At 27.6% G+C, this 21,195-nt stretch overlaps 1 protein-coding gene across 7 annotated transcripts in view; it reads left to right on the top strand.

The window, feature by feature from the left end:
- The window catches only part of LOC135126232 (CLIP-associating protein), a 61,775-nt gene that overhangs the window by 5,495 nt on the left and 35,085 nt on the right, over positions 1 to 21,195 (top strand). For all 7 annotated transcript variants that reach the window (XM_064052121.1, XM_064052125.1, XM_064052124.1 and 4 more), the window contains exon 3: positions 16,483 to 16,760. In XM_064052121.1, the coding sequence (XP_063908191.1) occupies positions 16,483 to 16,760 (278 nt within the window). The remainder of the gene's footprint in view (positions 1 to 16,482; positions 16,761 to 21,195) is intronic.

The following is a 21,195-nucleotide window of genomic DNA, read 5'->3' as shown; positions in this document are numbered from 1 at the left end:
GTCTCTCAAGAATGGCTCAAAACATGTTGCTGAAAATGTTATAAATTTGGACCAATTTTTTTAATAAAACCTGGATATGCTCGCTGCGCTCGCCTTCTTAAAGGTCTTTCATTAAAGACTAGTTTCAAAAATATTCAAGAAAGTGTTTTAGCGAAATTGTTTGGGATCATTATAATAATAATTTTGTAGAAAATTTGGGAAACTAACCCTTTGAATACGAGCGCAGTGAGCACATTTAGGTCTTTTTTGTATGCGATAAATAAATTTTTTGTTATAATTTAGCTTCTCATTTGCTAAAATCATTCTTATCTTAGCAAGTACTAACCCCGCCCACCCACCCTGTGTTTTCTTAGGGGATATGTTATTTGCCAAAATCACTCTTATCTTAACAGGTACCAGCCCCACCCACCCGCCCTCTATTTTCTTAGAAGCATCTCATTTGCCAAAAATCAGTCTTATCTATTTTTGTGGTTTTTTAAGCGCCTTTTTACACATTTTTTGGCTTTTTTTATAGTTTTTTTTCATTTTTTTGTCAGCTTTTTCTTATCCTGTTTTTTGTCGCATTTTTAAATCGGCTTCTTATAATTTTTTTATGCCCTTTTTCATTTTTTGTCGATTTTTTCTTTTCGCATTTTCTCCACTTTTTATCAGCTTTTTCGTCACTTTTTTCCGCTCTTTTTAGTTTCCCTTTTTTTTGGCTCTCGTTTTTCATAAAAACGCCTGTTTTTTATCGTTTTCTCCCCTCTTGTTTCATTTTTCGGATGTTGTTTCCTTTTTTCCGTTTTTTGTTTGTCCAACTTTTTTGTCGCATTTTTTTTGTAATATTTTCTCGCCTTTATCGCTTTTTTTTGTACCTTTTTTTGGTCGTTTTTTCCTATCGTTTTTTGTTCCTTTTTTTGGAATTTTTTGCCTTTTTTTTTTATCTCGTTTTTTGTCGTCTTTTTTTGTTTATTTTTTTGGAATTTGTTTATGTCTCGTTTTTTGTCTCGTTATTTATGGCTTCTTTTTTCCCTTTTTTTTTTGTGTTTTTTTTTCGGGTTTGTGTCATTTTTTTGAGTAAGTTTTTTGACGCATTTTCGGGTTTATGACGCCTTTTATTTTTTGGTTACTTTTTTTTGTTGTTTTTAGACCTCATTTTTTGACACTTATGTACACATTTTTTTGTGGACTTCTTAATGTCGCTTTTTTCGTTTCTTCTTTTTTTTCTACCTTTCTTTCGGTGATTTTTTTGTCTACTTTTTTATTGCATTTTTTTGCATTGGATTTGTTATTTCTAAATTTTTGTTCAATGTTCTAAATTTCGATTATCTTAAAATTTTGAAGTAACTTAGATTTTTTTGACTTGATTTTTTGAAATTTTGATTCAATTCAGCCCTAATTATATTGCGACTTGGTTTTTTGAAATTATCACTTGAATTTTGAAATTTTACGAAATTATCTGGGATTTTTTTTTCTTTATAAAATTTTAACATCAACTAGTTCCTGTCAGGAATTTCGATTTTATTGTTTTGTCTGTCAATTGGTAATTTCACAAGTTTTCAGTTTTTTTTCTTCAATTTTTCGAATTGCAATTTTTCTTTTTTTCAATGTGAAAATTTTCAGTTTTTTGATTTATCAACTTTAGATTTTTAAAATTTTTCGTGTTTTCAGTTTTATGATTTTAAAATTTTTTCATTTTTCAATATTTTTTATTTTTCAGTTTTTGGATTTTCCAATTTTTTCGTTTCGATTTTTCTTTTGTTGATTATTTCAATTTTTTAACTTTGGGTTTTTATTTTCTTAATTTTTTTGGTTTTTTAATGTTCTGTTTTTTTTTTCATTGTGAAAATTTTCAATTTTTGGATTTTTAAATATTTTTCAACTGTTAGATTTTTATAATTTTACGGTTTTTTTTGGTGTCGTTTTTTTAGTTTTTTGTCATCTTTTTTGACGCATTTTTCGCTTTTTTGATCATTTTTTTTTGGTGTTTTTCGACCTCTTTGACACTTACGTACAAATTTTTTGGTGGACTATTTAATGCCGCTTTTTCCGTTTTTTTTCTTTTCTTTTTTGTACTTTCTGTTGGTGACTTTTTTGTTCACTGGATTTATTATTTCTGTGTTCCAAATGTTCTAAATAACTCTAATGTGATTCAAATCAATCGTATCTTACCAAGTACTAGCCCCGCCCACCCGCCCTCTCTTTTCTTTAGGGTATCTCATTTGCCAAAATCACTCTTATCATAGCAGATACTAAGCCCGCCCACCCACCCTGTGTTTCCTTAGAGGATATGCTATTTGCCAAAATCACTCTTATCTTAGCAGGTACTAGCCCCGCCCACCCGCCCTCTATTTTCTTAAAGGGATCTCATTTGCCAAAAATCAGTCTTATCTATTTTTGTTGTTTTTTAAGCGCCTTTTTACACATTTTTTTGGCTTTTTTTTTATAGCTTTTTTTCATTTTTTGTCAGCATTTTCTTATCCTGTTTTTTGTCGCATTTTTAAATCGGCTGCTTATAATTTTTTTATGCCCTTTTTAATTTTTCGTCGATTTTTTCTTTTCGCATTTTCTCCCCTTTTTGTGTTTTTGTCACTCTTTTTATCAGCTTTTTTAGTCACTTTTTTTTCGCTTTTTTTATTGTTTTCTTCCCTCTGGTTTCTTTTTTTCGGATTTTGTTTCCTTTTTTGTCGCATTTTTTTGTAATATTTTCTCGTCTTTATCGCTTTTTTTTGTACTTTTTTTGTTTGTTTTTTTCTTATTATTTTTTGTTCCTTTTTTTGGATTTTTTTGTCAATTTATTTATCCCGTTTTTTGTCGTCTTATTTTTTTTTATTTTTTTGGAATTTATTTATGTCTCATTATTTATTTATGGCTTTTCACTTTTTTTTCGGGTTTGTCTCGTTTTTTTGAGTAAGTTTTTTGACACATTTCGGGTTTTTTACGCGTTTTTTTTTGTTTTTTTGATTACATTTTTTTTGTTGTTTTTCGACCTCATTTTTTGACACTATGTACATATTTTTTTGTGGACTTTTTAATGTCGCTTTTTTCGTTTCTTCTTTTTTTTTCTACCTTTCTTTCGGTGATTTTTTTGTCTACTTTTTTATTACATTTGTTTGCATTGGATTTGTTATTTCTAAATTTTTGTTCAACGTTCAAAAGTTTCCAAATAACTCTAAATTTCGATTATCTTCAAATTTTTATGTAACTTAGATTTTTTTGACTTGATTTTTTGAAATTTGATTCAATTCAGCCCTAATTATATTGCGATTTGGGTTTTTGAAATTATGACTTGAATTTTGAAATTTTACGAAATTATCTGGGATTTTTTTTTCTTTATAAAATTTTAACATCAACTAGTTCCTGTCAAGAATTTCGATTTTATTGTTTTGTCTTTCAGTTGGTAATTTCACAAGTTTTCAGTTTTTTGTTTCTTCAATTTTTCGAATTGCAATTTTTCTTTTTTTCAATGTGAAGATTTTCAGTTTTTTGATTTATCAACTTTAGATTTTTAAAATTTTTTGTGTTTTCAGTTTTATGATTTTAAAATTTTTTCATTTTTCAATTTTTTATTTTTCAGTTTTTGGATTTTCCAATTTTTTCGTTTCGATTTTTCTTTTGTTGATTTTTTCAATTTTTTAACTTTGCGTTTTTTATTTTCTTGATTTTTTTGGTTTTTTAATATTTTTCAACTGTTAGATTTTTATAATTTTACGGTTTTTTTTTGGTGTCGTTTTTTTAGTTTTTTGTCATCTTTTTTGACGCATTTTTCGCTTTTTTGATCACTTTTTTTCGGTGTTTTTCGAACTCTTCTTTGACACTTATGTACAAATTTTTTGGTGGACTATTTAATGCCGCTTTTTCCGTTTTTTTTTCTTCTCTTTTTTGTACTTTCTGTTGGGTGACTTTTTTGTTCACTGGATTTATTATTTCTGTGTTCCAAATGTTCTAAATAACTCTAATGTGACTCAAATCAGTCTTATCTTACCAAGTACTAGCCCCGCCCACCCGCCCTCTCTTTTCTTTAGGGTATCTCATTTGCCAAAATCACTCTTATCATAGCAGATACTAACCCCGCCCACCCACCCTGTGTTTCCTTAGAGGATATGCTATTTGCCAAAATCACTCTTATCTTAGCAGGTACTAGCCCCGCCCACCCGCCCTCTATTTTTTTAGAGGGATCTCATTTGCCAAAAATCAGTCTTATCTATTTTTGTTGTTTTTTAAGCGCCTTTTTACACATTTTTTTGGCTTTTTTTATAGCTTTTTTTCATTTTTTGTCAGCTTTTTCTTATCCTGTTTTTTGTCGCATTTTTAAATCTATAAATTTAATTTTTTTATGTCCTTTTTAATTTTTTGTCGATTTTTTCTTTTCGCATTTTCTCCCCTTTTTGTGTTTTTGTCACTCTTTTTATCAACTTTTTTTGTCACTTTATTTTCGCCTTTTTTATTGTTTTCTTCCCTCTGGTTTCCTTTTTTCGGATTTTGTTTCCTTTTTTCCGTTTTTTGTTTGTCCAACTTTTTTGTCGCATTTTTTTGTAATATTTTCTCGTCTTTATCGCTTTTCTTTTTTTTTGTACTTTTTTGTTTGTTTGTTTTTTTCTTATCATTTTTTGTTCCTTTTTTTTGGATTTTTTTGTCAATTTATTTATCCCGTTTTTTGTCGTCTAATCTTCTTTTATTTTTTTGTTATTTATGGCTTCTTTTTTCACTTTTTTTTTTCGGGTTTGTCTCGTTTTTTTGAGTAAGTTTTTTGACACATTTCGGGTTTTTTACGCGTTTTTTTTTGTTTTTTTTAGATTACATTTTTTTTTGTTGTTTTTCGACCTCATTTTTTGACACTTTGTACATATTTTTTTGTGGACTTTTTAATGTCGCTTTTTTCGTTTCTTCTTTTTTTATACCTTTCTTTCGGTGATTTTTTTGTCTACAGTTTTACTGCATTTTTTTGCATTGGATTTATTATTTCTAAATTTTTGTTTAATATTCGAAATTTTCTAAATAACTCTAAATTTCGATTATCTTAAAATTTTGATGTAACTTAGATCTTTTTGACATGATTTTTTGAAATTTTGATTCAATTCAGCCCTAATTATATTGCGACTTGGTTTTTTGTAATTATGACTTGAATTTTGAAATTTTACGAAATTATCTGGGATTTTTTTTTCTTTATAAAATTTTAACATCAGCTAGTTCCTGTCAAGAATTTTATTGTTTTGTCTTTCAGTTGGTAATTTCACAAGTTTTCAGTTTTTTGTTTCTTCAATTTTTCGAATTGCAATTTTTCTTTTTTTCAATGTGAAAATTTTCAGTTTTTTGATTTATCAACTTTAGATTTTTAAAATTTTTAGTTTTTTCAGTTTTATGATTTTAGAATTTTTTGCAATTTTTGAATTTTAGATTTTTCAATTTTTCTATTCCTCGAATTATCGACATTTCGATTATTCATTCATTTCGAAGGACGGAGCTTAATTACAAAATCCACATTTCTTTAGAAAAATGTACCATTTTCAAGATGTTTTAAGTTAAAAAACGTTTAAAATTGTGTCCAGTAAATTTACTTAAGTTTTATAAAATATCATGTTCTTACGTGTATTTTATGAATTAGTGTTGATTTTTTGCCCGAGACATCCAGATTAAAAAAAAAATCAAAAATGTATGACAAAATTTTGCAATTTAATTTTGAAACCTTAAAATGTTCTAAAATTTTGCAAACGTTTTAAGGTATCAACTTTAGATTTTTAAAATTTTTCGTTTTTAATTTTTCAATTTTTTATTTTTCAGTTTTTCAATTTTCCAATTTTTCTTTCGTTTCGATTTATCTTGTGTTGATTTTTTCAATTTTTTAACTTTGGGTTTTTTATTTTCTTAATTTTTTTGGTTTTTTAATGTTCTGATTTTATTTTTTTTCATTGTGAAAATTTTCAATTTTTGGATTTTTTAATTTTTTTCAACTGTTAGATTTTTATAATTTTACGGGTTTTTTTGGTATCGGTTTTTTTTAAGTTTTTTGTCATCTTTTTTGACGCATTTTTCGCTTTTTTGATCACTTTTTTTGGTGTTTTTCGACCTCTTCTTTGACACTTATGTACACATTTTTTTTCTATTTAATGCCGCTTTTTCTGTTTTTTTTTCTTCTCTTTTTTGTACTTTCTGTTGGTGACTTTTTTGTTCACTGGATTTATTATTTCTGTGTTCCAAATGTTCTAAATTACTCTAATGTGATTCAAATCAGTCTTATCTTACCAAGTACTAGCCCCGCCCACCCGCCCTCTCTTTTCTTTAGGGTATCTCATTTGCCAAAATCACTCTTATCATAGCAGATACTAACCCCGCCCACGCACCCTGTGTTTCCTTAGAGGATATGCTATTTGCCAAAATCACTCTTATCTTAGCAGGTACTAGCCCCGCCCACCCGCCCTCTATTTTCTTAGAGGGATCTCATTTGCCAAAAATCAGTCTTATCTTTTTTTGTTGTTTTTTAAGCGCCTTTTTACACTTTTTTTTGGCTTTTTTATAGCTTTTTTTCATTTTTTGTCGGCTTTTTCTTATCCTGTTTTTTGTCGCATTTTTAAATCGGCTTCTTATAATTTTTTTATGCCCGTTTTAATTTTTTGTCGATTTTTTCTTTTCGCATTTTCTCTTCTTTTTGTGTTTTTGTCACTCTTTTTATCAGCTTTTTTTGTCACTTTATTTTCGCTTTTTTTATTGTTTTCTTCCCTCTGGTTTCCTTTTTTCGGATTTTGTTTCCTTTTTTCCGTTTTTTCTTTGTCCAACTTTTTTGTCGCATTTTTTTGTAATATTTTCTCGTCTTTATCGCTTTTCTTTTTTTTTGTACTTTTTTGTTTGTTTGTTATTTTCTTATCATTTTTTGTTCCTTTTTTTTTTGGATTTTTTTGTCAATTTATTTATCCCGTTTTTTGTCGTCTAATCTTCTTTTATTTTTTTGGAATTTATTTATGTCTCGTTATTTATGGCTTCTTTTTTCACTTTTTTTTTTCGGGTTTGTCTCGTTTTTTTGAGTAAGTTTTTTGACACATTTCGGGTTTTTTACGCGTTTTTTTTTGTTGTTTTTCGACCTCATTTTTTGACACTTTGTACATATTTTTTTGTGGACTTTTTAATGTCGCTTTTTTCGTTTCTTCTTTTTTTCTACCTTTCTTTCGGTGATTTTTTTGTCTACACTTTTACTGCATTTTTTTGCATTGGATTTATTATTTCTAAATTTTTGTTTAATATTCGAAATTTTCTAAATAACTCTAAATTTCGATTATCTTAAAATTTTGATGTAACTTAGATCTTTTTGACATGATTTTTTGAAATTTTGATTCAATTCAGCCCTAATTATATTGCGACTTGGTTTTTTGTAATTATGACTTGAATTTTGAAATTTTACGAAATTATCTGGGATTTTTTTTTCTTTATAAAATTTTAACATCAGCTAGTTCCTGTCAAGAATTTTATTGTTTTGTCTTTCAGTTGGTAATTTCACAAGTTTTCAGTTTTTTGTTTCTTCAATTTTTCGAATTGCAATTTTTCTTTTTTTCAATGTGAAAATTTTCAGTTTTTTGATTTATAAACTTTAGATTTTTAAAATTTTTCGTTTTTTCAGTTTTATGATTTTAGAATTTTTTGCAATTTTTGAATTTTAGATTTTTCAATTTTTCTATTCCTCGAATTATCGACATTTCGATTATTCATTCATTTCGAAGGACGGAGCTTAATTACAAAATCCACATTTCTTTAGAAAAATGTACCATTTTCAAGATGTTTTAAGTTAAAAAACGTTTAAAATTGTGTCCAGTAAATTTATTTAAGTATTATAAAATATCATGTTCTTACGTGTATTTTATGAATTAGTGTTGATTTTTTGCCCGAGACATCCAGATTAAAAAAAAAATCAAAAATGTATGACAAAATTTTGCAATTTAATTTTGAAACCTTAAAATGTTCTAAAATTTTGCAAACGTTTTAAGGTATCAACTTTAGATTTTAAAAATTTTTCGTTTTTCATTTTTCAATTTTTTATTTTTCAGTTTTTCAATTTTCCAATTTTTCTTTCGTTTCGATTTATCTTTTATTGATTTTTTCAATTTTTTATTTTTCAGTTTTTCAATTTTCCAATTTTTCTTTCGTTTCGATTTATCTTTTGTTGATTTTTTCAATTTTTGAACTTTGGGTTTTTTATTTTCTTAATTTTTTTGGTTTTTTAATGTTCTGATTTTATTTTTTTTCATTGTGAAAATTTTCAATTTTTGGATTTTTTAATTTTTTTCAACTGTTAGATTTTTATAATTTTACGGGTTTTTTTGGTATCTTTTTTTTTTAAGTTTTTTGTCATCTTTTTTGACGCATTTTTCGCTTTTTTGATCACTTTTTTTGGTGTTTTTCGACCTCTTCTTTGACACTTATGTACACATTTTTTTTCTATTTAATGCCGCTTTTTCTGTTTTTTTTTTCTTCTCTTTTTTGTACTTTCTGTTGGTGACTTTTTTGTTCACTTTTTTTTATTGCATTTTTTGCGTTGGATTTATTATTTCTGTGTTCCAAATGTTCTAAATAACTCTAAATGTGATTCAAATCAGTTATATCTTACTAAGTACTAGCCCCGCCCACCCGCCCTCTATTTTCTTAGAGGGATCTTATTTGTCAAAAATCAGTCTTATCTAAGCCTGTGCGTACTTAAAAAATAATCGTCGGCACTTCCTTACTGAAGTTCTTTTTACTACTTATTATTCACTACTAGAAGCATCCGTAGCTAGCATTTTAAATAATGATAACAATCCGTGGCGACAAAATTTGATAAATTTTAAGTAAATAAGCAATATCGGAATTTGGGTGACTCACTAATAAAAAAAATTCAGTCTTGATTTTTTTTACAGCGTTTATAGAGCATCATTTTTCAGCCAATTAAATTCGAACGTCCACACTTTTAAGGCGTAACCGAGGCACGAAGTCCACCGGATAAGAGCTTTCCACGTATCGATCATTTTAATATTTTTAGTCATTTTTACCCACAGCGTACGTCCGAAGAAAGTTAGACACTATTTATAGGTACTTGCATCAACAATTAAAGATAAAGCTCTTATCATGGTTAAAAAATATCAAATAGTGATTAGTGTGGACATTTAATAACAAAGATTCGTATTTACTTGATTCAGCTACTGGGAATAATTCTAAAACGGAGTGCCAAAAGTTAGTTTACATAACACACCTGCTTGAATTTTTCACTTAAAACAAATAGGTAGAAGTGGCCTTGATATTTTCTTCTATACCGCATTCACTTTTCTGGATAACCGTTATGAAATTATCCGAGTTTTAAAGTGGCTAAATCCCTCCTCATTTTAATTCGAAAGCTGGAAATTTTAATAAAATTCAGAAGTAATTTTAGAAAATTGCGACGACCGGCTGCGACTTAAGGCCATCCTATTCCTTGAATTTATCCCTAATAAATTGGTATTCATAAGTGTTTTATTTATGGTTCGGTTTCTTGGCACAAGCCGCTTTATGTGAGTTATTGCAGTACAGGTCAAAGTAATACATCGATCGAAGCATAAATAAAACACTCGAATTCGTCTGAGTGGCCCTTAAGCAATTCCGATTTTTGTTAATTGAACACTAAAAACACCATAGCCTCAGATGCTTATAGTTTGTATCAGAATGCTTTTAAAATCCGATAAAAATACATCAAGGAATGCAAACTGAAATATATAACCTGGATAACTGGAGTCCGAGAGGGAAATATTTTTATTTGTTGAAAATAACTGTACGAGTCATTCTAAATCGGTTACCGTTACCTATCATTCCGACAGATTGACAGAAATAGCCGAAAATGCGATTTTCGTTAACACTTACCCGTGTTAAATAAAAAGTCGAAAAAGCCGCTCGACGACCGTTTTATTTTTCTGCGTGGGAACCATCCATGACCTCCGCTAAACAATCCAAGTCATTCCGGCGTACGGTAAATCCTCATTCTCACTTTTATTGCAGAAAACGCCTCATTACAGCAGTTAGGCCGTCCCAATGCATCCAGCAACGTGTTTCGGAAAAAAACACATCCTCTTCGGGGTCGTTGCTCTGCCTTAACAGACCTCGATATTTTCAAGAGCATTATTTTCACAGAAAACCTGAAGCGCCCGTGCCATAATAACTGGCCCACATTGTTTGCGTCACCAACCTGTAAACATAAAAAAAATCCGCGCTCCCGCGACCATAAAGATAATTTTTTCGTTCGAAATCTTTACGACTCTCGAATGCGATTAGCCATTATAAAAAATCAATTAACCCGTTGAGGTCGAGGCTATCAATTAAGCCGGAGAACTGTCGCGTTATTAATACCATCATCCACTTCTCCCCGTTTAATGGCGTCATTATTTTAGTCGGCGTTTCGTGTGCACCGTGCAGATTTTCTGCTTCTTGTTTTGTTTGCTCTCGGTCGGGATAAATGTACCGAGTTTTTAAATCTCGGAGTGTCTCTTGAACGTAAATAGAATACGTATTTTTAGATCATACGGTGCACCCGTCAGCGCCGATCCAAGCAGTAGTTGTCCATTATTCAGTGGTTATGTAAACCATTGATGTAAGACGGGCTTAACGATAATGCCCTATTGTTTTTATTAGTATGGGTGTGATGCGCAATCTTGGGCTAAATATAGAATAATTTGCGGACGGCCTTGATTGGTGGGCCCGTGACGCAGAACCCCCTTTCGGGACGCTATTTATGCATTTGCTGCATAAAGAATCAAATTGGCGGCGTGGTAGTTTTCCTGTGGTAGTAATAATATTTCTCTTTGTTTAGGTTAAAGCAAGCTTACAAAATGTTAAAACATGCAATAAATCATTTTTTTCCTTGTATGATTGTGTTCTAAATCATAAAAAGCACGTGTACTTTAAATGGAAAAATTTAATTGCTTTTTTAAGTGTTTCATAATTTAAACTTTAATAAATTGGGACGATCATTGTATTGCTCCTTGTATTGCAGATCATTTTTGTATACCAGGATTAAGAGCGGTCCGAGGACAGAACTCTGTCGAACACCGTATTTAATTTTTTAATGACGATCGGTTATTGACAGTAGTAACAAATTGCCGGCGATTTTATGAGATTGTGTCGCGTGATTGTTTTTTAATTTTTGCTCTAGTTGGCCGTGACACGATATTATTAGATTTGTGAAAATATAACAATTAAGTTTGATGGAAAATTGTATTTATTTTGTTTTTTGTTGTCGCTCTTTTTATTTTTTTTCTGGTGCTTTTTTCGTCGCTCCTATTTTTGTCGCTTCCTGTTGCCTTTTTCTGTCGCATTTTTAAGCATTTATTTTTGTCTCTGTTTTTCGCCGGATTTTTTTTTGCTTTTTTCTAACCTAGTTACCTTTTTTTGCTCTCTTTCGGACATTTTTGTCGTTTTTTAATCGCCTTTTTTGCACATTTTTTTGGTTTTTAGTTTTATAGCTTTTTCATTTTTTTGTCGGCTTTTTCTTATCCTCTTTTTTGTCGCATTTTTAAATCGGCTTCTTTTACACATTTCTTCGTTTTTTGCACCTTTATCATTTTTTATCGCCTTTTTCATTTTTTGTCGATTTTTTCTTTTCGCATTTTTTGCCTCTTTTGTGTTTTTTCAGTCTTTTTTTTAATCGCATTTTTTGTCACCTTTTTTCTCTCGTTTTTTTGTCATCTTTTTTTCTCTCGTTTTTTTACTGTCCCTTTTTTTTGGCTCTCATTTTTATGGCATGTTTTTTATTGTTTTTCCCCTCGTTTCATTGTTTCGGGTTTTGTTTCCTTTTTTCCGTTTTTTGTTTGTCCGACTTTTTTTGCAATATTTTCTTGCCTTTATCGCTTTTCTTTTTTTGTACCTTTTTTGGTCGGTTTTTTCTTATCGATTTTTGTTCCTTTTTTTTTGGATTTTTTGACATTTTTTTATCTTGTTTTTTGCCGTCTTATCTTTTTTCGTCTATTTTTTTGGAATTTGTCTTTTTTTGTCTCGTTATTTATGCCTTTTTTTTTCTATTTTTTGTTGTTTTCTTTCGAGTTTGTGTCGTTTTTTTTGAGTAACATCTTTTTTTGACACTTATGTACACATTTTTTTGTGGACTTTTTAATGTCCCTTTTTTCGTTTTTTTCTTCTTTTTTTTCTACCTTTCTATTGGTGATTTTTTTGTCTACTTTTTTATTGCATTTTCTTCCATTGGATTTATTATTTCTAAATTTTTGTTTAATGTTCGAAATTTGTTTGACTTGATTTTTTGAAATTTTGATTTAATTCAGCGGAAATTATATTGTGACTGGTTTTTTGAAATTATGACTTGAACTTTGAAAGTTTACGAAATTTTCTGGAATTTTTTTTCTTTATAAATTTTAACATCAACTAGTTCCTAGTCAAGAATTTCGATTTTATCAATTGGTAATTCCACAAGTTTTCAATTTTTTGTTTCTTCAATTTTTCGAATTGCAATTTTTCGGTTTTTCAATGTTTCGATTTTATAAGTTTTTTTTTTCAATGTGAAAATTTTCAATTTTTTGATTTTTCAACTTTGGATTTTAAAATTTTTTCGTTTTGTCAGTTTTATGATTTTGGAATGTTGTCATTTTTCAGTGATTGGATTTAAAAATTTTTTCATTTATTCCACTTTTCAATTTTTCAATTTTTCTTTCGTTTCGATTTTTATATTATTGATTTTTAAAATTTTTAACTTTCGGTTTTTATTTTTTATTTCTTCAATTTTTCGATTTGCAATACATATTTTGTTTGGGTTTTTTATTTTAATTTTTTCATTTTTGTTCTGATTTTATAATTTTTTTTCATTGTGAAAATTTTCAATTTTTGGATTTTTGAATTTTTTCAACTGTTAGATTTTTATAATTTTTCGTTTTTTTTGGTGTCGTTTTTTTTTGAGTAAGTTTTTTTGTCTTTTTTTGACGCATTTTTCGCTTTTTTGATCACTTTTTTTTGTGTTTTTCGACCTCTTCTTTGACACTTATGTACAAATTTTTTTGTGGACTTTTTAATGCCGCTTTTTGTCAGTTTTTTTCCTTCTCTTTTTTTGTTCCTTTCTGTTGGTGACTTTTTTGTCCACTTTTTCATTGCATTTTTTGCATTGAATTTATTATTTCTATGTTCCAAATTTTCTAGCCAACTCTAAATTTCGATTATCCTAAAATTTTAATTTAACTAAAATTTTTTTGACTTCATTTTTTGAAAAATTCGCCCCAGATTAAATTGTTACTTGGTTCATTTCAAAATTGTAACATTTTTTTCATTTTTCAATGATTGGATTTTAAAAACTGTTTCATTTATTCCACTTTTCAATTTTTCGATGTTTTTATTCTTTAATTTTTCATGTATCAGTTTTTCGATTCTTCAATTTTTCTTTCGTTTCGTTTTTTATTTTGTTTATTTTTTCAATTTTTCGATTTTTTAACTTTAGTTTTTTTTATTTTTTGCTTCCTCAATTTTTTATTTACAATTTTTACAGTTTTCCTTTAGAATATGCAATTCAGTTTTTCAATTTTTAATTTTTCATTGTTTCGATTCTCCAATCTTTCAATTTCTTCAGATTTTTGGATTTGATATTTTCCTTTTTTTTGTTTCGTTTTAACTTTTTCAGTTTTTCGATTTTCTGACTTCTGGATGTTCCAATGTATGGATTTTGCAAATTTTCGATCGGTAATTTCATGAGTTTACAATTTTTCAATTTTTTGTTTGATTTTTTTAATTTCTTAATTTTTTTGGTTTTTTAATGTTGTCATTTTGTTTTTTTCATTGTGAAAATTTTCAATTTTCGGATTTTTCAATTTTTTTTCAACTGTTACATTTTTTAATTTATCGTTTTTTTTTTGAGTAAGTTTTTTTTTGTCATCTTTTTTTTGGCCTTGATTTTTTGAAAAATTCACCCCAGATTAAATTGTTACTTGGTTTCTTGAAATTATGACTTGAATTTTCAAATTTTACGAAATTATCTCGGATTTTTTTTCCATTTCAAAATTTTAACATCTACTAGTTCCTAGTGAAAGTTTTCAATTTTTTGATTTTTCAACGTTGGATTTTTAAAGTTTTCGTTTTTTATTCTTCAATTTTTTATTTATCAGTTTTTCGATTCTTCAATTTTTTTCGTTTCGATTTTTGTTTTGTTTATTTTTAACTTTGGATTTTTTTATTTTTTGTGTCTTCAATTTTTGGTTTACAATTTTTCCAGTTTTCCTTTAGAATATGCAATTCACTTTTTCGATTTTTAATTTTTCAAATTTTCGATTCTCCGTTCCATCAATTCTTCAAATTTTCGGTTCGTGGTTTATCGTTTGGGTTTTTATTTTCTTAATTTTTACAATTTTTCGATGTTCGGATGTTATAATTTTTTGTTTTTTCAATTTCAATTTCTTCAGATTTTTCGATTTGCTATTTTCCTTTTTTTTTTGTTTCGTCAATTTTTTGACTTCTTCATTTTTAAATTTTTCAGTTTTTCGATTTTCTGATTGGATTTTGCAAATTTTCGATTGGTAATTTCATGAGTTTACAATTTTTCAATTTTTTTGTTTAATTGTTTTATTTTCTTAATTTTTTCGTTTTTTAATTTTCCAATTTTATAATTTTTTTTTCAATGTGAACATTTTCAGTTTTTTTCGTTTTTGGATTTTTAAATTTTTTTTGAACTGTTAGATTTTTTAATTTTTGTTTTTTTTTGGTATCGTTTTTTTTGTTTTTTTTTGTCATTTTTTTGACACATTTTCCGGCTTGTTGACGCGTTTTAACTATCTTCGCTTTTTTTGACCAGTTTTTTTTTTTTGTTGTTTTTCGATCTCTGTTTTGACACTTATGTACATATTTTTTGTGGACTTTTTTCGTTTTTTTCCCATCTCTTTTTTGTTGTACCTTTCTTTTGGTCATTTTTTTTGTTCACTTTTTATTGCAGTTTTTGCATTGGATTTATTATTTTTCGAAATTTTCTAGATAACTCTAAATTTCGATTTTCTTAAAATTTTGATTTAACTTAAATTTTTTGACTTTTTTTTTATTTCATGATTTTAAGATCAAGTTCGTAGAATTTTTCGTAGTCAACAATTTCGATTTTATTGTTTTGTCTTTCAGTTGGCAATTTCACGAGTTTGTAATTTTTCTTTTTTCAATTTTTTTTTCTTAAATTTTTCGAATTGCAATTTTTCGGTTTTTCAGTGTGAAAGTTTTCAATTTTCTGATTTTTCAACTTTGGATTTTTTAATTTCTCGATTCTTCAGTTTTTGATTTGCAATTTTTCTAATTTTCATTTTAAATATGTAATAACGATAATAACATTTTTTCTTTTTAATTTTACGATTTTAGAATTTTTCCATTTATTCCAATTACTGGATTTTAAAACTTTTCGGTTTATTTTAATTTTTTAATTTTTTCGATTTTCCAATCTTTCATTTCTTCAAAATTTCGGTTTGTGGTTTATCGTTTCGGTCTTTATTTTCTTTATTTTTACAATCTTTCGATGTTCCGATTTTTAAATTTTTTCAGTTTTTCGATTTTCCAAATTCTGGATGTTTCAATTCATGGATTTTGCAGTTTTTCGATTGGTATTTTCGTGAGTTGTCAATTTTTCAATATTTTTTTTTTCAATTTTTCGATTTGCAATGTTCTGATTTTATAAATTTTTTTCAGTGTGAAAATTTTCAATTTTTGGATTTTTAAATTTTTTAACTTTTAGATTTTGTAATTTTTCGATTTTTTTGGTCACTTTTTTTGTTGTTTTTCGACCTCTTTTTTTGACACTTATGTACATATTTTTTATGAACTTTTTAATTGCGTTTTTTTTAATTTTTTTTTGCGCATTTTTTTGGTGACTTTTTTGTCTAATGTTCGAAATTTTCTAGATAACTCAAAATTTCGGTTATCTTAAAATTTTGATTTAATTTAAATTTTTTTGACTTGATTTTTTGAAATTTTGACTTAATTCTGCCCAAATTATATTTTGATTTGGTTTTTTGAAATTTTGGCTCGAATTTTCAAATTTTACGAAATTATATCAAGATTTTTTTCTTATTTCAAATTTTTAACATCGACTAGTTCGTAGTATTTTTCCCAGTCAAGAATTTCGATTTTATTAGTATAATATTATTGCGAGTTACATTTAGCAGATCATTTGTTTATCTCAGAAATAAAGCCGTCCAAGGACAGAACCCTGTGCAATTCCCTGTTTAATATTTTTTGATTACGAGATGTTGGTGAAAATCGTCCACTGTACATTTATACAATTTTAGTGGTAATAACAAAAACCGTTTTTAATTGACGACTTAATACACAAATAGTATTAAAAGAATGTCGTGTCATATTTTCGTAGAACGTGACTCACCCTATTGATTAAAGCTGTTTAATATTTACCTATTGTTATCGGACAATTTAAAAAACCCAATCGAAGTTCTCTCACAGCATAATAAAACCCACCGAACCCTGAGAAAAAATCCGTTCATTCATTTCCAACCAAAAATAAAAAATTCTCAACGATACACACAAATGTGACTTTTTTTGCAGGTTTCCAGCAATGGCATCGAGGTCATGACATATCTAATAGACAGGCTCGGGACCGACTTCAGACCATACCTACAGACAGTATTACCAAACGTGATAGACAGATTGGGCGACGCCAAAGACACCGTGAGGGAAAAAGCCCAGCTGCTGATCCTGAAACTGCTCGAGAGGAACGCGCTTTCGCCGCAGACGCTCCTGGAGAAGCTCACGCCGGGCTTCACGCACAAAAACGCCAAAATCCGGGAGGAAGTGTTGCGATGTCTGCTCAACACGCTCAATGAGTAAGGGAATTTCCGCACCTGTTGCATGCAAGGGTTTTAAATCGGTTATAACAAATTTGCGAATTTTGTTGCTAACGGAACTTCGGCTTCAGACGAAGTTCAATCTTGTCGAGATTGCGAGTGTCGTAGACGCGGCGGAATAAACGAGGGGAGAAAATCATTTATGGATACAGCTGCCAGGAGTCAAATAAAACCCCACAGTTAGAAGCTTTCATTGCCGGAGCTTTCGTTGGGTATCGAACCTGTGGATGAGCGGAAGTTTAATTTATGTATAGATTTTGTTTCCGAGGATTGATCTGGCAATGTGGGGGATAAATTATTAGTCGCGCGGAAATTGCGGTCAATTTGTGAACACCTGTTGTGGGAGCTTTTTTCGCAGTTATTTTTAAAGCAATTTACCACTTAATTAATTGGTGGAATCTCAAGATATTATCGGTAACGATGCGGTGATACGTAGTCTCGTTTTGGCAGAAATTTAAAACGAATAAAGCTGTGTTCTAGCTTTCTGGTTCGTTCAGATTTAGTAAAGCAGTAAATACGGACCAAATTCGTCAGACTATTTATTTGTGTAGCGTTTATTGCAGCGTTTTATTCACGCCATAATTGCCAAACTTTGATAATGTTTATTTATTACTTAATTTCAAGGCCGCAATTGATGATACTTTGCAAATACAAACTGCTTAATTCCTATAAGTACTGGTGACTAGCAGAAGTCAAACAATAAAAAGCAAACAATTCGATTTTTCGGGTTCATAAATATTTATGCGATATTTCGGTCGCGATAACGTTGCGAAAAATATCTCCGTGTTATATTTCCATTATTTGCTCCATTATTTCTTGTGGGAAAATCTAATTTTTCTTGGAGTTTTCGAATTCTGTAAAACATTTTTTCACTAATGGAATTCTCTAATCAAACGAAATCTCAGCGAGTGGTCGCTTCAATCAAGGTCGGACGATATTTCGACAGAAATTCCCTTACAATTTTCCAGTTTTTCAATTTTCTATTATTAAATTTTGCAATTTTTCGTTTTGGTTTTTTATTTTCATTTATTTTGTAATTTCTCATTTTTCAGTTTTTCGATTTTCGAACTTTTAAGTTATGCTTAAATTTTTTGTCAGTGTTCCCATTTCAACTTTTGGATTTTTTAGTTTTTCGTTTATCCTACTTTTTTTTTGTAAATATGTAATACTAATTATATATTTAAAATAAATTTCACTTTCAATTTTACGCTTTTAGAATTTTTCCATTTTTCAATTACTAGATGTTTCATTTATTCGGTTTTTAAATTTTTCGACTTTTAATTTTTCAGTTCCTCGATATTTAATTTTTCAATTTTTCGATTTCTCAGTGTTACAGTTCTTCGACTTTGCAATTTTTTGTTTCCAATTTTTCGAATCATTAATTCTTTTCGATTTTTTAGATTCTCAATTTTTCGATGATTCGGTTTTTAGTTTTCTTAGTTTTCGATTTGCAAATTTTGAATTTTCCACTTTTTCGATTTTCCAACTTCTGCATTTTCCAATTTTTAGATTTTGTAAGTTTTCGATTTGAATTTCTCGTGTTTTCAGTTTTTCAATTTAAGATTTTCAATTTTTCATTACTTAAATTTTTCATTTTGGTTTTTATTTTCTTAATTGTTTCAATTTTTCCGTTTTTCAGTGTTCTGATTTTATAATCAACTTTTAGATGTTTTTAGTTTTTCGTTTGTTCTAGTTTTTATTTTAATATGTAACTTTAAAAAAAAAAACTTTTTCAGTTTTTCGATTTTAATTTTTCAATTTCTCGAATGTATTAAAGTTTTCAATTTTTCGATTTCTCAGTGTTACAGTTCTTCGACTTTGCAATTTTGACGATTCCATAATTTTTAGATTTTCCAATTTTTGGATTCGATGCATTTTTTTGTTTCCAATTTTTCGAATCATCAATTCTTTTCGATTTTTTAGATTCTCAGTTTTTCGATGATTCGGTTTTTAGTTTTTTCAGTTCTTCGATTTGCAAATTTTGAATTTTCTACTTTTTCGATTTGAATTTCTCGTGTTTTCAGTTTTTAAATTTTTCATTACTTAAATTTTTCATTTTGGTTTTTATTTTCTTAATTGTTTCAATTTTTCCGTTTTTCAGTGTTCTGATTTTATAATCAACTTTTAGATGTTTTTAGTTTTTATTTTAATATGTAACTTAAAAAAAAAAACTTTTTCAGTTTTTCGATTTTAATTTTTCAATTTCTCGAATGTATTAAAGTTTTCAATTTTTCGATTTCTCAGTGTTACAGTTCTTCGACTTTGCAATTTTGACGATTCCATAATTTTTCGATTTTCCAATTTTTGGATTCGATGCATTGTTTTGTTTCCAATTTTTTGAATCATCAATTCTTTTCGATTTTTTAGATTCTCAATTTTTCGATGGTTCGGTTTTTAGTTTTTTTAGTTCTTCAATTTGCAAATTTTGTATATTCCACTTTTTCGATTTTCCAACTTCTGCATTTTTCAATTTTTAGATTTTCAATTTTTCATTACTTAAATTTTTCATTTTGGTTTTTATTTTCTTAATTATTTCAATTTTTCCGTTTTTCAGTGTTCTGATTTTATAAACAACTTTTAGATGTTTTTAGTTTTTCGTTTCTTCTAGTTTTTATTTTAATATGTAACTTAAAAAAAAAACTTTTTCAGTTTTTCGATTTTAATTTTTCAATTTCTCGAATGTATTTAATTTTTCAATTTTTGGATTTCTCAGTGTTACAGTTCTTCGACTTTGCAATTTTGACGATTCCATAATTTTTCGATTTTCCAATTTTTGGATTCGATGCATTTTTTTGTTTCCAATTTTTCGAATCATCAATTCTTTCCGATTTTTTAGATTCTCAATTTTTCGATGGTTCGGTTTTTAGTTTTTTTAGTTCTTCGATTTACAAATTTTGAATTTTCCATTTTTTCGATTTTCCAACTTCTGCATTTTCCAACTTTTAGATTTTGTAAATTTTCGATTTGAATTTCTCGTGTTTTCAGTTTTTCAATTTTAGATTTTCAATTTTTCATTACTTAAATTTTTCATTTTGGTTTTTATTTTCTTAATTGTTTCAATTTTTCCGTTTTTCAGTGTTCTGATTTTATAATCAACTTTTAGATGTTTTTAGTTTTTCGTTTCTTCTAGTTTTCATTTTAATATGTAACTTAAAAAAAAACTTTTTCAGTTTTTCGATTTTAATTTTTCAATTTCTCGAATGTATTAAAGTTTTCAATTTTTCGATTTCTCAGTGTTACAGTTCTTCGACTTTGCAATTTTGACGATTCCATAATTTTTCGAATTTTCAGATTCTCAATTTTTAATTTTTCGATAGTTCGGTTTTCAGTTTTTTTAGTTCTTCGATTTGCAAATTTTGAATTTTCCACTTTTTCGATTTTCCAACTTTTGCATTTTTCAATTTTTAGATTTTTCAATTTTTCATGTCCTCAATTTTTCGATTTGCAATTTTTCATTCCGGTTTTTCAATGTTCTAATTTTATAATTTTCAACTTTTAGATGTTTTTGGTTTTTTTTCGTTTCTTTTAGTTTTTTATTTTAAATATGTAATGCTGATTAAAATTATATTTAAATTTTTTTATTTTTTTCATTTTACGATTTTGGTTTTTTCCATTTTCAATTATCAGATTTTAAACCTATTTCTTTTGTTCGATTTTACAATTTTTCAACTTTTAATTTTTCAATTTTGTGATATTTAATTTTTTAATTTTTTGATCTTTCAATGTTACGGTTTTTCGATTTTGCAATTTTGACGATTCCATAGTTTTTTGGTTTTCCAATTTTTGGATTCGATGCACTTTTTTCTTTCCAATTTTTTCGATTTTTAAGTTTCTTGTTTTTTAGTTTTTCAATGTTCCAGTTTTTCGTTTCTTCAGTTCTTTGATATGCAATTTTTCGATTTTCCACTTTTTCGATTTTCCAACTATTGAATTTTTCAATTTTTAGATTTTGCAGTTTTTTTATTTGAGTTTCTCAAATTTTACGCTTTTATTTTTCGATTTTTCAATGTTTCGATTTTATATGTATATTTTTTCAGTTTTAGTTTCATTTCCACATTTTTTAATTTTTTTTTTCAACTTTACGAGATGTAACTTTTTGGGTTTTCATTTTTAAGTTTTTCAGTTTTTTGATTTTCCAACTTTTGGATGTTTCATTTCTTAGATTTTGCAATGAACTTTTTGATTTCACGAATTTTCAGTTTTTCAGTTTGTAATTTTTCATTTCGGTTTCTTATTTTCTTTATTTTTTCAATTTTCGGTTTTTCAATGTTCTGATTTTAAAATTGTGTAGAAGTTTTCAATTTTCCGATTTTTCAACTTTGGATTTTTTTTTAATTTTTCGATTCTTCAGTTTTTGGTTTGCAATTTTCTAATTTTCATTTTAAATATGTAATAACGATAATAATGATTTTTA

Source organism: Zophobas morio, unplaced genomic scaffold (genome assembly GCF_036711695.1).
Source record: "Zophobas morio isolate AGI-343-1 ecotype UQ-CSIRO unplaced genomic scaffold, CSIRO_AGI_Zmor_V1 ptg000010l, whole genome shotgun sequence".
Classification (NCBI taxonomy): Eukaryota; Metazoa; Arthropoda; class Insecta; order Coleoptera; family Tenebrionidae; genus Zophobas; species Zophobas morio.
The sequence above is the reverse complement of the archived record's forward strand: the minus strand, read 5'-3'. Positions and strand labels throughout refer to the sequence as shown.